This window comes from Pagrus pagrus, assembly GCF_965226575.1.
Source record: "Pagrus pagrus genome assembly, chromosome: 14".
Taxonomy (NCBI): domain Eukaryota; kingdom Metazoa; phylum Chordata; class Actinopteri; order Spariformes; family Sparidae; genus Pagrus; species Pagrus pagrus.
Genome location: NC_140198.1, coordinates 19420559 through 19436211, shown reverse-complemented (window position 1 = coordinate 19436211; position 15653 = coordinate 19420559). Strand labels below are relative to the sequence as shown.

General features: G+C 42.1%; 2 protein-coding genes across 4 annotated transcripts; one reads left to right on the top strand and one right to left on the bottom strand.

Moving 5' to 3' along the window:
- Positions 1-102: 102 nt before the first annotated feature.
- On the bottom strand, positions 103-5167 carry LOC311269180 (uncharacterized protein). 3 transcript variants are annotated; one of them, XM_084373210.1, is made up of 8 exons: positions 5013-5167; positions 4613-4813; positions 4002-4102; positions 3192-3461; positions 2113-3058; positions 1647-1860; positions 877-981; positions 103-575 (listed from the first exon to the last, which is right to left on the bottom strand). In XM_084373210.1, exons 1-8 carry the CDS (start codon positions 5070-5072, stop codon positions 364-366), a joined length of 2109 nt encoding a protein of 702 aa, XP_084229336.1. In that variant the 5' UTR covers positions 5073-5167; the 3' UTR covers positions 103-363. The 3 variants fall into 3 exon arrangements, 1 of the variants encoding a protein (XP_084229336.1); XR_014624054.1 differs by lacking the exon at positions 103-575 and adding an exon at positions 1213-1410; XR_014624055.1 differs by lacking the exon at positions 103-575 and adding an exon at positions 1213-1377.
- Positions 5168-6161: 994 nt separating this feature from the next.
- Positions 6162-15653, top strand: dlat (dihydrolipoamide S-acetyltransferase (E2 component of pyruvate dehydrogenase complex)). Its single transcript, XM_084373211.1, has 14 exons — positions 6162-6583; positions 8185-8286; positions 8371-8495; positions 8728-8878; positions 10164-10290; positions 10412-10605; positions 10738-10873; positions 11443-11510; positions 12546-12659; positions 12989-13096; positions 13209-13327; positions 13739-13901; positions 14369-14505; positions 14602-15653. Exons 1-14 carry the CDS (start codon positions 6329-6331, stop codon positions 14729-14731), a joined length of 1929 nt encoding a protein of 642 aa, XP_084229337.1. The 5' UTR covers positions 6162-6328; the 3' UTR covers positions 14732-15653.

Below are 15653 nucleotides of genomic sequence, written 5' to 3'. Positions count from 1 at the left end.
TGAGTCCAATTTCCTACCAACAGTGTATAATAAGTTAAGCAAATAACACAATTGTTTCATTTTGTTAAGTGAAGCCATAGAACAGATCACTAACTGAATGAATGCATTTGTAACAATCAAGTTTTAATATTAGCCACAGTGACTTGACTTGGAGTCCAGACTCATTTCTGACAGGTGAAGGACAGCAGGGTTTTACAGACAAGCATGAACAGTGAGCAGCAAAGGCGCTTGGCTTCACAGTTCTTCCACAGGCACGCTCCTTTCTTCACACCTTCCGGAGCCGTCCAGTGCTCAGGACCCTTCTCCACCAAAAGAAGTTTGACTCCTCGACTGTCTATCGGCTGCACTCCAATCTGTGGAGGCTTACAAGCAGTCCCTCGGTCTTTTGCAGCCTCTGGCCTCTGTTTGGGGATTCTTTCCAAAGGAGGAAAGAGCTGACACCATGGCGCTGTCTGTTTTGATGCTTTCATAAGTCCTCACAAATGAAGCGATGGAATGAGTGAAGTCGGGGTTGTCCAGTTTCTTGCTGATGTCCACGAACATGCTGTTTAACCTTTCCTTGAGAAACAATTGACCTGGGGATATGATTCATAGAGAGTTGTATTAATAAATGTACCCTACCTGTCAAACTAAACAGTCTTTTACCCATCAAAGTCTTATTTTGTTCTGAGCGGGTTCAAGACGTCAGCCCTTTGGGGTGACAGCTGTGTGCTTTTAAGTACTGTTTATCAGTCATCTCAGTATGGAGGGGGGCCCTTTCACCAAAGCTCCTGACAGAATAATGCTTCACTGACAGTAACACAGAGACGCAACATCCAAAATGTAGCAAACAGTGTGACTATGAATGTACTGTGGACTGTGCACTCGCTGACTTACCTGTGGCAGGATGCCAGCACATGTCACCATTACCAACTCCTGCAGCTCTCACAGGCAGAGATGGTTTATCCAGCATCTGACAACATACGTCTGGAATGTCCTTTCCTGTTAAAGGGAAAGTGCACAGTTGTTAAATGTTACCGAGGGGCAATTGATTGTTGCTTCTGATGTCTCTAACACACACAAACTTTCCTGTGAGGACTCATTGACAGTAGGTCTTTGGGCTCATTAGGTACAGACAGGCGAGCCCAGAGACACTGCAGCAATGACAGCCTGTCGTGGTGGTGTGTTTACCACAAGCACAACCCACTAACACCAGACAACCACTGAACGTACCGTTAGGAAATGGCAAGCTAGGTAACCAACTCTCGTCTCTGTATTGGTGCCCCTGAGCTTCCTTCTCTGTCTCTGGTTGTATGTCGAACACAGGAGGTCAGCCAACAACAGGCACTCGGCAGTGGATGCAGGTCCCACTGATCTCCCTCCCTCTTGTCCAGTGTACTACCAGGGCCACGAAAATCTCTGTCAGTGTAACTGACAGGTTGTTATTTCCTAACTGTATGTTCAGTGCAAGTACAAGTAAGCAAACGCGTGCACACACACACAGTATTGTAATACGGCATTATGTATATGTATATGCTATGTACGCATGTATGTTATGGATGAGTTGGTAGTCAACAGTGTCACTATGACATGTTATGTTATACATGTATAAACCTGAATTTGAACATGATAGGACACTGGGAGGGCCTGACCAATGACAAACTCACCTGTGGCAATTTGATAGTAAAGCTTCCGTGTGTCTGGTGATGAGTCATGAAGGAAGCTTTCACTATGTCCAAACATCCTGGCTACAGCACTTTGATGGTCACAGGGTCCGCCATGAATCCCTGCTGGGCATGTGCAGCAGCCGATGGCCGTGTTGACATGATAGGACTCTTCAGCAATTGATGAGCTTGCCACAGTGTAGTTGTCTTGGTCTTCCTGCAGCAGAGACATCACAAAATGAGTGTTAGGGAATTCACAACATATTGCGGTATTATTTTAAGGCCATATCGCCCAGCCCGACAATGAATCACCTGATCTCTGGCACACTTGATTAGTTTTATCAGGTGTGCTTTTGCTTAGTTGGAGCAAAATCCTGAAGCCGCACTAGTTCTTTCTGTTGATAGCATTACAATAATTATAAAATGTAACATTTGGCCTTAACTGTAGATGTATGCCACAGTGGTGTACCTGCACGACAGAGTCTCTCCAGATGTCCTTTGTTTTCATCACCTTCCTAAGGGTGTTGCTGGGAGCATCTGTGAGGCGGTGGATATAGTGTGCCTCCAAGCGCGTGACAACAAAGTCCACCAACTGTGTCACACTGTAGGCCTTCAGTCGGTGCAGGAGCTTCTCTTTCACCACCCCGATGGCACTTTCCACATAGACGTTGGTGTGATTCCCTCTGGTGGGCAGCTGCGCCCACTCATCTCGCCGCTTGTAGACCTCCTGCATCTGTCGCACAAACTTTGTGTGCTGTAAGACAATATCGTCGACCATCAGTCTGGCGTAGACCTCCCTGAGAGCTGCTGGTGTGGAAGCACACACCAGATCTCTGAAGGACTTCAGGAGGTGAGGCTTGTGCTGCTTGGGAACCCCATTTGAACTGCTCCACAGCCATCTCCACATGGCCTGAAAGAGGGTGGACACACAATGTACCAACGTGGCTTTTGGGAATGCTCCAGTCAGTGCCTGCCTGAGTGCAGAGCAGTCGCCAGTCATGACAACAAGAGGTCCGTCTGGGTGACCGAAGAACCTGTCAGGTGGAAAGACAGTCTGTAGCAGCTCTAAGGCAGCTGAAATAGTTTGCTGTGTTTTAGACGTTGTGATAATTACACCTAAAGGCAAACTACCAGCTGAGGAAGGGGTGAGGAGGAGGAAAAGGTGGTGATTGTGACGGTCATTCCCAGAGGAGTCCACAAACATCATCTCACCGCTCTCTCTCAGCCTGGCGTGTACTCTCCTCATCACTGGAGTGCATATGGCAATCACCAGCTGATTGTCATTGGTTTGACTCATCCTGGCACAGACATCCCCTTGCTCTTTGTTGTACTCATCAAGCTTTTGTTCAAGATCTTTAAACATTTCTGCCCCTGCTGCTGTGCCGTGTACTTTTTTGAACAGTTTGTAGTAAAGTCTGCAAAAAGGAACAAGAATTCAAATTTTAAGATTTCAATTAAAATGCACAACAATCCCAATACAGGTTGGTATTTTATAATTATTAGTTTGTTTTAATGAATTCATTCATCTTATTTGTTTTAGTCACTAACCTGTAACAAAACCGCAAATCTGGACAGACGGACCGATCTGCAGCAGCGTACACATAGTTGTCCTGCTCCTCCTCTTGTAAATCGTACTTGAGGACGTCGAGCGCCGTTGTGGGAGAGTGACCACCTTCAAAGAGCTTTTTCAGCTTTTCAATGGCTTCTCCTGAAACATCTTTCCTCTTCATGGCTTGAGCACATGAACCACGATGGTTGTGCTCATTACGCAAGTTCACATGAAGGAAGAGTCCCTCCTTCACGTGAGGATCCCCAGACCTAAAGTGAGGAACAGTGAATTAAGCTACCAGTAATGGCTTGGATAATAAGGCGGATGTTACTAAGACATTTATTAGACCATATTATTGTTTGAGTTTGACATATCAGTGATACAACTGATGACATTGCTATTTAAAAATTTAAAAAGTATGACAAAGGAGCCATCTGAGACATCATTTGGGTGTTTCTGACTAGCAGACAAATGCCTACATAAACTGTAAAACGGATTAAAAGTTTGAGATTATACAGGACGGTTGAACTCATTGCAGAAACCCTCTTTCATGTGAGCTCATTGGTGATGATGTAGCTTTTATATGAACCATACCCAATTATTATCTGCTTTCTTTTTGATACACACAGTGCCACAACACAGACGAATGAGCTCTAAATGAAAACAGGCTGAAGAGTTATGAGAATAATGATTGTGAAATCAGAAAAACACACGTGCTGTCATAATAAAAGAGAAAGTGAGCTTGTTACTTAAAGTCTCACTACCAAAGACCAACCGTTGATTTATTATTATTGTTATTTATTACTGACCTCGACTTCCGTTCTCCAAGTTCTAGCTTCCTTTTTAAGATCAGGAACAGAGTAGCAGGGCAAGAAGTGTTTTTTCTTATCGTCCTGCACCTGTAGTCCACCTGGGAAACAGTAGCAAAAGTTGGTCACGCATACTAAATTTACTGTAAACATAAAGCCATGAAAGAACGATATTGATCCTTTACCTTTAAAAGTTAATTCTTCTCCTGACATCCTCAGTAGAGGTTTAAGGGACACTATGTAGTTTTGGAAAATAAATTAAAACTCAGAATTTTAATATTTACAATATTAATGAGGTAATAATACAAACTCAGAAATATATATATATATATATATATATATATATATATATATATATATATATATATATATTCATTGTTATTGTTTGAAGGTGGCAGGGTCCGCCAAATATAAACAAAGTATAACAGCATGAAATTGTGTTGGCCTTTAAGGTTTGTTTATGCAGTAATGAAAACAAAAAAAGTTTGTTTATTTAGTAAATGAACATGCGTCTCTCCTGATTACATTTTCTTCCCCAGAAAAAACTACATAGTGCACCTTTAAACGTTACATGGTGTAGTTAACAGGTTGGGTGAGTGGGTAACACTTACTCGATACTTGTTGTAGCGTCCAACATTGGGGTAAGTTTTAGATTTGCTCCATGTGAGGCCTGAGGAGCTCTGGAAGTCTTCAAACCATCGCTTCGCTTCTTCCTCACGGGACAACTTCAACTTTATGGATGCCCTGAAATTGATGTCTCCTAGCGTCCCGTAGCTGCACACAGTGTGGCTGTACTGCTGTGGCAATAGTTTCTGTCAACATAGAACCCCGACAACAAACAAACAAACAAACAAACAAATAAACAAACAGACAGACAGACAGACAGACAGACAGACAGAGAAAGACAGCGTTATAGATGGCATCAAGTGGTTTATTTACATTTTGCACAAATAGCTAGGTTAGCTGGCTAACTAACTAATTAACTAGAAGACAGTCTCACTCCGTCCTGACCTCTAAAATCATCAGCGACTGCTCCCGGTCCGTCGCTTTACTACAGGTCCTGCACCACATGTCACAGATAACTACAGTAATAATAATAATAATAATGAAAATGATAAACACTGTATATCCTCAAATAAACACCAATAGTTCCGCTGCGTCTTGAATGCGTCTTGACTGCTTTTCTTCTTTGCTTTATTCCGTGGTGTTTTAGGTGTATATCGCCACCTACCGTACAGGAGTATGTAGAACAGGAGTTTGCATTTGTCTAAAACAGTGATGGAGTGTAACTAAGTACATTTACTCGAGTACAATTTTGAGGTACTTGTACATTACTTAAGTATTTCAATGTTCTAATACTTCTGTTATCCACTCTCCACTAGTCAACATTTATTTGATACTGTAGTTATAGTGTTTCTGTAGATTACATGCTGCATCAAAGCCAAAGCAGAGCATTTTGAATTAAATTAAATGTATAGACAAACAAACAAAGAAACAAACAATAATAATAATAATAATAATAATAATGATAATAATACTTAAAATAACACTGATTCTTATCATCATAAAATGGTTGAATTTCGGATACATTAATCCTCCAGGCCAATAATCAGTCAGTAAATATCTGTACAATTTCACTTTTATTTGTACTTTTGATGTCCATTTAATGTCGCTGTCAATGTTACTTTTACTCGAGTACTATTCAGTTTTACCAAAGTAATATTTTAACAGGATATCTTTACACTTACTCAAGTATGACATTTGGGTATTTCTTTTTACAATTCTGGTCTATAATCATAAAATATTACCCAGTGTCCAATATAACTCCTTTAACACTCTTTATTAAATAAGCAGCAGACTGTACTTTATGATAGGCAGATGTAATGTACTGTACAATGTGTTCTGCTTTCAAATGTCTTACTGCCACCGTGTGTTCAGTGATATAACTGCAGTAAAATATAACCTTGCAGCTTTTGAGTATAATTTTGGTTTGAGCCATTAAGGCTTTTGGTAAATTTCTTATTCTCTATTAATTCCGTGTTCATAGCTAGGTATATTTATCCAGAGTGGTGGTGTTTTCGTTTTTCGTATTCAGTGATTTAAATTGGAACAGCCGCCGTTTACGACACCTCATTCGACTGTACGGCAGGACAAAGAGGAGAGCCGTAAATCGTTTTGTTTTGGACTGGAGGAGGTCATTAGAAAGTGAGGAGTAAGTACGGGCCGGTTCTCGAGGCACAGAGACATTTAGTGCCAGCGTATCTCTGATGCCGGTGTGAGAAAATTCATTATTCAACAACTCCGTGTAGTGTTACAACCGCTGCGAAATGCTTCGTCTCATCCTGCGGCTCAGGCCGTCCGCCGGGCTCCCCTGTCCCCGTGCCCTCCCTACCGGGCCTGCTGCGCTCAGCTCCCGCTCCGTGCCCGGAACCGGCTGTCTGAGGCGACTTCACTGCGGAGCGGGGTCCCGGACCGTGTCTTTGGGCACCGGCCTCAGTCACAGAGGGGGTCTCCTGCGATTACCCCCGCTGGCAGGCAGCTGTCAGAGCACGCGCTTCTACAGCCTGCCGCCGCACCAGAAGGTAACTGACAGACCGGGTGTGGGGTTGCTATAGCACCGACGGTTCTGCTAGCATGACCTCCCTAGCTAGCATTAGTTAGCACCGTGAGGTACAGCAGATTGTGGCACAGGTTAAATGCAACTGTTGCATGAGTCTTAAACTGTAAAGTAAATTCTGCAAACACTGCATCACAATGTGTTTTAATGTCATTAAGTAATTAATAATAATTGGAAGCTGGTACATGATGATCTGAGCTATTAGTGTTAAATCAGTTTTATATGAATTAAAAGCTTTCGGTTTTGGGTTACAAGGTGTCCCCATATGACAGTGTAGTCACCACGGGTGCTGTCATGTTTGTCTTTGACATCATTCAATGTCTTTGGAGAAGCAGAGCCGTTTTCTAGCTGGGCTGCACCCAAGAGATGGCACCACTTTAGGCTCAGACCAGACAGAAAGGTCTATTACAAAAATAAAAACACACACCTGAATGTACTAGACAGTTTTCCCCAACAAACCTGGTCCAATTCCAGATTCTGGTTTAAGGGTTAGGGTTAGTCTGCAGCAGATCAGCATTAATCAATACAGAACATGTTCAAACTGAAGTGCTGTCAGTGAACAGAAATGAAGCTGAAACTCTTACGTTTATGTAGAAATTGAAGTAGAGCCGCAATGATTAGTGGCTTAATCAATTAGTTGATCCAAAGCAAATTTTACATATATTTCGATAATCGATTAATTGTTTCAGTCTTTTTATGTGTGTCAAATATTTGCTGGTTACAGCTGTACATGTAATGATTTGCTGCATTTCTTTTTTCAATTGTGATGGTAGCTGAAGAGTCTTTGGCTTTTGGACTGATAGTTGGACAAAAGAAGGAATTTGAAGACACCAATTTCTTCACCAAATTTAAGATAATTGTAGAATTATTGTCCATATTTATCAACCACAATTTCACAAAAAGCAGATAATATAACTTTCCCAATATTGGACCAATGAAATGTCATTACAATATATATTGTGCATCCCTAACTGATAATGAAAGTAATCATTAGTCGCAGTGCTAAATCTGGCAAAATTAGAATTTTGTTTTCCTATATTTAGTATTGATGTTCATACGCAGACTCATTTCAAGCAGGTTGTGAGTATATAGCGTATAATCAAGTATGCATATTAAAAAAACCTTGATTTTTTAGCTTGTTGCTGTCGTACGATTGTCCCACAGTGCAATGCAAAAGAGACTGTTGAACTGTTACCCTGCTCTTAGCCTGTATTTGTCTTTCCTGGTAGCACTTGTGTAGATTCTGCAGTCAGATGTTACATGACCTTGACAGCTACTGTAATACATCCCAGATGTGGTGAAACACAGCTGTATGTGGGTCATTTATTGAGCAAGAGAATGAGGTGATGATGACGTAGCAACCACAGTTACAACACCTGACAGTTGGCTGTTTTTACAGTGCCCTATCCGTCATGAAACCCCAGTGAGGATACTGTAAAGTGACTGTGGTGATCTTTCAGCATTATTGAATTAAATGTCTTCTTTGATATTTGGTCGACCATCAGGTGGCATTTTCTCATGACTCCTTCATTCTTAAACTTCTGGAATTTGTTTCCTGTTCCTCAGGTGGAGCTTCCCGCACTGTCACCCACCATGCAGACAGGAACGATTGCTCGCTGGGAGAAGAAGGAGGGAGAAAAGATCAGCGAGGGCGACCTCATAGCCGAGGTTTGAGCTGAGCGTGTATGTTACATATTATCGTAGGAAATCATCACAACTATCCGTTTTTTTAAATGTTTGTATCTCTTGTAGGTGGAGACTGACAAGGCCACAGTTGGTTTTGAGATGCTGGAGGAGTGCTATCTGGCAAAGATCCTGGTTCCCGAAGGGACCAGAGACGTCAACATCGGAGCAGTAATCTGCATCACAGTCGATAGGTAGGTGTCTGTCGTTAATTCATATGAAATCACATAGAATAAGTTCAACTTTGTGGATTTAAGACTGGGGATAAAAGTTTGAAGGCAGATCACGCACTCAAATTGTTTTCATTATTTTTAGCTGAATCATGATTGATTTCCACCTGCACCTGGAAAAGTAACATTTGTTTCTGCACCAGCAGTAGTTTTCAAAATGTATGTCTAATATCTGTGTGTTTACTCTCCCTCGCAGCCCCGACCTCATCTCGGCCTTTAAGGACGTAACATTGGACTCTCTCAAAGCAGCCGGTGCCGGTCCCTCACCAGCTGCCTCCGCTCCTCCTCCTCCTGCTGGTGCTGCTCCTCCTGCAGCCCCCGGCAGCTCTTACCCCACACACTTGAAGGTAGGCATGTTCCTACATAAACAAAGTGCAGTCATGTAGTGTAGGGGATGTTTACGGTCAGTGTCCTGTAGCCACAGCAGGGTTGTTCAGTCTGACAGTCTGTGTGATGAGATCTTCATATGACTACTGTGTGTTAGCAGAGAGAAGCTGAATGGATTTTTAAAGTGATTTGTTGACACATGCAGACCTACACCTGTCACATGTTAAATTGAAGCAGGGAGTGTCGGGCACACATGGAGAAGGAATGAACGTTTTCTTAGCCCAGATCTTAGCCCAACTTTCTTTATCAGTCGTTATTTGCAAATCTTGATCCCATTTTTTTTAATGCGAGACAAGGAAGGGCAGTTTGAACCAAAATGTTTATACATTTTCAAAAGAGAATGAGAGAAGAGAGGTAGATTTTTCAGGTATCTGTACTTCACTTGAGTATTTCTTTTTCTGACAATTATTGACTTCCTACTTTTCAACACAAATAACTGTACTTACTCTGTACTCCTACATTTTTAAAACAGGCTTGTTACTGTAGTTTAAATGCATTTGAGGAGAGTTATCGATTATTTATATTCAAATGTGACTCAACAATCAACAATCATCTCTCTGGTGCGTTTACGAACAGCTCAGGCACACCCTACTGATTCTAACTTTAAGTTTGATAGACTTTGAATTATTTTAAAATGATGTGAGGTTCAGTTAGCTTGAAATGGCCGGTGAAAATGTCCTTCAGAGGGATACTTTTTACTTTTATACTTTGAGCCTGTACTCTCTTACTTCTACTTGGGTAAAGAATGTGTGAACTTTTGCCACCTCTGCTGCTCTCTTAATAGCAACTCAGTATTGTTGGCATGACAAAACAGCAGTTGTATAACGTCGTACTTCTTGGGTCATGTGTGTAGGTTTTATGGTGAGTCAGTGATTTGAATGGTGAAAAGACGTTGTAGCTCCTTGCTTGCAAAAAGTAGAAATATTTGCACTTGTTTTGTGGTGTGATGTTTTTTTTCTTGCTCCCATGTTGATCTCGCATCCAGCTTGCTGTTGTTACCAAGCATGAAAACAAAACATCACGAGTTGAAGTCGTGGTGATTTTATCATTTAATCAGAGAGTCCCTTACCAGACTCCAGGGAGGAGCTTTCATTTGGTAGAGGCTGCTCTAATGTTTCCAAGCCTGACTGTAATTGGAGATGTCACAGTTACATCATACAGGCCCCTTTCAGGGTTGTTCTGTTTGTCACTAGTGTCCCGTACTGGAAGCTATAGAGATGACATCCTCCTGCCTTTATCTTACAGATCACACTTCCTGCCCTGTCTCCAACCATGACCATGGGAACAGTGCAGCGCTGGGAGAAGAAAGTTGGGGAGAAGCTGAGTGAAGGAGATCTGCTGGCTGAAATCGAGACTGACAAGGCAACCATCGGTAAACCCAAACTGCCTCAGACACCTCAGTCCTAGTAGTATTAGAGTGCTGTTTAATATCTGGTACATTCTGTCTTGTATGCCGACTTACAGCACGGTCTCTGTGATGTGTTTGTGTGCAGGCTTTGAGGTGCAGGAGGAGGGATATTTGGCCAAAATCATGGTGGCAGAAGGAACTCGGGATGTCCCCTTGGGAATGCCGCTCTGCATCATTGTAGAGAAAGAAAGTGACATCGCTGCCTTCAAGGATTACGTTGAGACTGGAGTGGCAGAGGTTTCCACACCACCTCCAGCTCCAGCACCAGCACCAACACCGGTGAGAGATACACACAAAGCTTTTACCCAAATAATCGCAAAACCATGCTGAATTTTGCTTCAGTACTTTTTGGTTGTAAGACAGCTTGTACACGAATCACGTCATCTATCCACGTTTGTTTTTATGTTGTAGGTTGCAGCTCCGGTTGCTGCAGCACCCACTCCTGCAGCCGCTGCCCCTGCAGGACCCAGGAAGGGTCGTGTGTTCGCCAGCCCACTCGCAAAGAAACTCGCTGCTGAGAAAGGAATTGACCTGGCACAGGTCAGCGGTAAGTGACCGTGACACAAGTAGCAACTAATCTATATTGATAGATTAAATTACAGTAAATACTTACCGAATGTTTTGGAATCGGCTTAATCCTTTGGGGTAACTACGACTATCAAAGTTACGTCCACTAAAAGTGCTTGTTTTTGCCACTAACAAGCTGAGGTTGTTATTCTAAGTGTCTGACAATATTATGGAAACAGGTCGTATGCAGATAAACCTTTTTTTGCTAAAGAGCAAGACAATTCACAACACACAATTCCTGCTCAAGGTGAAGTCTCTCTGAAATCTCAAAGTGAGTTGTTACAGGAAAAGAGTTGGAGAGAGGAGATTTGAGTTTACCTAGAGAAGCTGGCAGAAAGAATTTATTTCCAAAGTCATGGCTGAATATTTAACTGAGGCAATCGACTGGCTGATTCCAAAACTTTTGGTGTGTTTGAATTATTTCCACACGTGTACATATAGGGCCCAGGTTTGAAAATACCATCCCCTTTAAGTTGAACAGAATACAGAACTAGACAAAACAAAGGTGAGATATTTTTTATAGTGTACATTGAGCTGTTTTCTGTTCAGGCTCTGGTCCGGATGGACGCATCACCAGGAAAGATATTGACGGCTTTGTTCCACCAAAGGCTGCACCTGTAAGTGAAGCTCACACTTGTTTCTGTATCCATTATCAGTGCATGTTTTAATCCTGTGTAATCATATGTAACAACTTCAGTTACATAATTGATTAAAAAAATATATATATAAATACTGGATATAAGAATGTGGCGCTGAAACCTTTTGTTGTTCTTTTGATTTTCTTATTTTCGTTCTTAAAGCAGAAAAGCTAAACATTCTGTTTCTAGCAAGAATTTGCTGCTTTGCATTTCTTTTTTATTATCGATCTTCTTTGGGTTTTGGACTGTCGGTTTGACAAAATGAGCACTATGACCTGTGTGAAATCATGAACCCTAACTTTAAAAAAAAAAAAAAAAAAAAAAATCAGAAAATCTAAACTTTTTTATTTCATTTGGGAATTTGTGTCTTTGTGTGTCCAGGTGTTATTACAACCCTGATTCCAAATAAGCTACGAGACTGTTTAAACATGTCTTACAAAGGGTTTTCAAGTCCATGTAATGTAATATCTTTTATACATTACACAAAGTTTCACAAATTGTTGAACCTCACCTCGTACCTGCTGGTGAGCGACTGAACCCTTTCATACCCAATCATGGTACTATCACCTGTTAATGAACTTGTTCACCTGTTGAATGTTCCAAACAGGTGTTTTTTGACCGCTTCACTACTTTCTCAGTCTTCTGTTGCCCCTGTCCCAACTAGTTAACCAGTCAAATTCAGACTAAGCATATATTTCAAAAGTCAATTAATTTGATGAGGTAAAACATTACATATAAAGACAATAATGTGGCTTTGTAGTGTTTTGTAATGTTAAGTTTTTATCAAAAAGAATAGGAAATAGCAAACTATCATATGCTGTCCATGGATTTTTAAATTTAAATTTTTTATCAGGAAACGTTTCAGTCTTCCTGTCATCCACCCTCTACAAATAATCACGATTATAGTTTTTACCCGTGTTTTTAACAATCTCAAAACGTTGGTGTCCTACTGTATGCCTCAAGGTTTTGTTGTAATGTCCTTTTAAATGCAAATCAAATCATTTGTGTTGGCAGGCCGTAGCTGCTGCTCCCACTCCAGCTGCAGCTCCAGCTGCTCCTGCACCTGCTGCAGCTCCTGCTGCACCAGCCGGGACCTTTACAGACATCCCTATCAGCAACATCCGCAAGGTGAGAGCAAACACACGCCTGCACTTTTGGTGGTCCATTGTGTTCATGGATGACTTCCTCTCCTGCTCTAGCTCCTCTGATAGCAGCCAGGTATAATTCATGACACGCTCCTTGTAAGCAGCGTTTGGTGCTGATGAACGCTGTGAGGCAAACGTCCTGAGGGGTTTTCACGGTGTAGCTCTGTTATCTCTAACCTCTGCTTCCACATTTTGCCCTGGAGACGGGCACTTGCGCATTTATCAACACCGACTCAGCTACCACGCTTCACTCCTGTCCGTGATGAATTATGGATCAAAGCTGAGGTGCATTTGTATGCGTCTCTCCTGCAGGTGATCGCTCAGAGGTTGATGCAGTCCAAGCAAACCATCCCCCACTATTATCTGTCTGTAGATGTCAACATGGACCAAGTGATCGAGCTTCGGAAAGAACTCAATGCTGTGAGTTTTTGATCATGAATAGACGTGTAACAGAATTTAAGACAGGGAACATGTGAACTGCGATAGCTATTTCCTGTGTCTTTATCTAAACAACCTCTCATCCTCTCTGCAGGAAGTGAAAGCCCAGAATATCAAGCTTAGTGTGAATGACTTCATTATCAAAGCCAGCGCCCTGGCCTGCCTCAAGGTTCCTGAGTGCAACTCCTCCTGGTTGGACACAGTCATTCGCCAGTGAGTAAATTACGCATAAACAGGCACATCCACACACATTTGAATGTTGTTTGGTTCCAATATACAGTAAACAGGAAATTACAGATAAATCTTCATCATCCAAAGTCTCCTAGTCTAGTCAACAAGTCTCTTGTCTGACGTCACTCTTTGCATCGGAAATCTAAATTTGAATTATGTCGCTCATATCCATGGTAACATTTTGATGAATGGATGCATCAGTGTAAAAACTCATTGAGATTGTTCAGTCAAGACCAACAAATGAAGCTAAAACTGTGACATTTTTTGTTCACACTTCAGCCAGCAGAGGGCACTCAAGGCACAGACATGTTTCCATCTTCTCTCAGTTTAGAAATGAAGTTGACCTCATTTCTGTGCTGTCATTAGTATTGACTTATTTACTCCCGTTTCCAGGAACCATGTGGTGGACGTAAGTGTAGCGGTGAGCACAGCCAACGGCCTCATCACGCCCATCGTGTTTAACGCGCACACCAAAGGACTTGTGGCCATCAGCTCCGATGTGTCGGCGCTCGCCGCCAAAGCGAGAGAAGGCAAACTGCAGCCACACGAGTTCCAGGTGCAACACATGAGCTGAGCCTGTGGGGACATGTGGGATAGAAGGGTAGAGCGAGTACTGAAACTCGTTACAGATGATGCACTGTCATCCAAATAATACGTGTCAACAGTTGTATACTCGTGATGAAGGAAAATCCTCTTTGGGTTGTTGACTTACCTTTTATTAATTTAAGTCTATAAAAAACCTTTCTCTGTAAATATGTTCTTACTCTTGTGATCAAAAACATTAATCTGAAGCTCAAGTCAGAGGCAGTTTTCTTATGAATAATAACTATAGCATCCCCTGATCAGTCCATACTGATTTGAGACTTTAACAACTTCCAGTCAGTCCCACCCATTTCTGTTTTAAAGGAAGGAAGTTCACCCAAAAATAAAAATTTGGTCGCTCATGGGATAGTTAGCTTTTCATTTCATCCAGTGAAGCAGCAAATTGAAGTAGTCCTCTTATATGTGTGTTTTTTCCAACAGGGAGGAACATTCACAATCTCTAATTTGGGGATGTTTGGCGTCAAGAACTTCTCGGCCATCATCAACCCTCCTCAGTCTTGTATCCTCGCCGTCGGAGGCTCAGAGAAAAGGCTGATGCCTGCTGATAATGAGAAAGGGTCAGTGAATTCCAACACTGTAACAAGTTGGAAACATTACATAAAAAAAAAAAAAATCAAACTGATGCAGTGTGTGTTTCTACGTTTTCTCCGCAGGTTTGACGTTGCCAGCTTGATGTCGGTGACGCTGAGCTGCGACCACCGAGTGGTGGACGGGGCGGTAGGCGCGCAGTGGCTCGCCGAGTTCCGCAAGTTCCTGGAGAAACCCGTCACCATGCTGTTGTGATAGGACTGTACTGCCGTTTAACTGCAGCAACAGGCCCAGGCCTCTCACTGAAGAGATCTGATTGGTCTAAACCCGTCTGGATCCTGCTGTGATTGGCTCGCCTGCCACCAGGTCACTCCCAATTACCCTGAAGGGAAAGAGGCAGCGCTCACTCCGCTTACCTGTCTGTCTCTCCTGTCTATCTTTCTCTCTCTCTCTCTCTCTCTCTCTCTCTCTCTCTCTCTCTCTCTCTCTCTCTCTCTCTCTCTCTCTCATCTTCTATTTATTAAGGGCCCCGACTCTGAGAGAACAGAATTAGGTTTATTTTATCCTAGAATAGAGACTGTCACTAAAACATTGATAATGTTTTATGAAGGGAAGTGTTACATGTCCAACCAGCGAGCATATTTATCCCAAAACTTAGTGTGTGTGTGTTGGTGTGTGTTTCTACCCACTTTGACCTGTGATTTTGTGTGAAACTGATAAAGACAACAGGAAGTGCAGCTAACTGTGGCTCCATTGAGTAAAGGCTTGTGATTTTTGTCTGCATGCAGGCAAGAGGATGTAATGTAAGTTAACTTGGAGATGCACAGAATTCAGATTCACACACACACGCACACACACAAACACACATGAAATAATGTGTTTTCTGTAGGTTGATGTGTATATTCCTTACTGTGGGGTGAACACAGTGCTGTATATATATGGTGGTGAGCTCCGACGAGGCCTCACCATATAATTCTATCTCTGTACAGTCCTAAATGATAACAAACACTCTTAACAGAAGTACTGGACGGTTTTGCCAACTCACTCTCTTCCGTTTTTATTTTCTAGTCTCAGAGTAAGAACACTTTACCTTTGAAATATTCTGTCTTTCACAGCTGGAACGCACAAAGCTGGTGCTGGATGTTACTTGTTGTTTGAATAAATTGGGAGAAGTCAA

Bases quoted from the DNA above. Each gene is read 5' to 3' on its own strand.
- LOC311269180 (XM_084373210.1), bottom strand. From the start codon at position 5,072: ATGTGGTGCAGGACCTGTAGTAAAGCGACGGACCGGGAGCAGTCGCTG. The intron at 3,059-3,191 runs GTTAGTGACTAA...TCCTTTTTGCAG, and splicing joins GATTTGCGGTTTTGTTACAG to ACTTTACTACAAACTGTTCA. The intron at 576-876 runs GTAAGTCAGCGA...TCATATCCCCAG, and splicing joins GTGCTGGCATCCTGCCACAG to GTCAATTGTTTCTCAAGGAA.
- dlat (XM_084373211.1), top strand. From the start codon at position 6,329: ATGCTTCGTCTCATCCTGCGGCTCAGGCCGTCCGCCGGGCTCCCCTGT. The intron at 10,291-10,411 runs GTAAACCCAAAC...GTTTGTGTGCAG, and splicing joins GACTGACAAGGCAACCATCG to GCTTTGAGGTGCAGGAGGAG. The intron at 13,097-13,208 runs GTGAGTTTTTGA...TCCTCTCTGCAG, and splicing joins TTCGGAAAGAACTCAATGCT to GAAGTGAAAGCCCAGAATAT.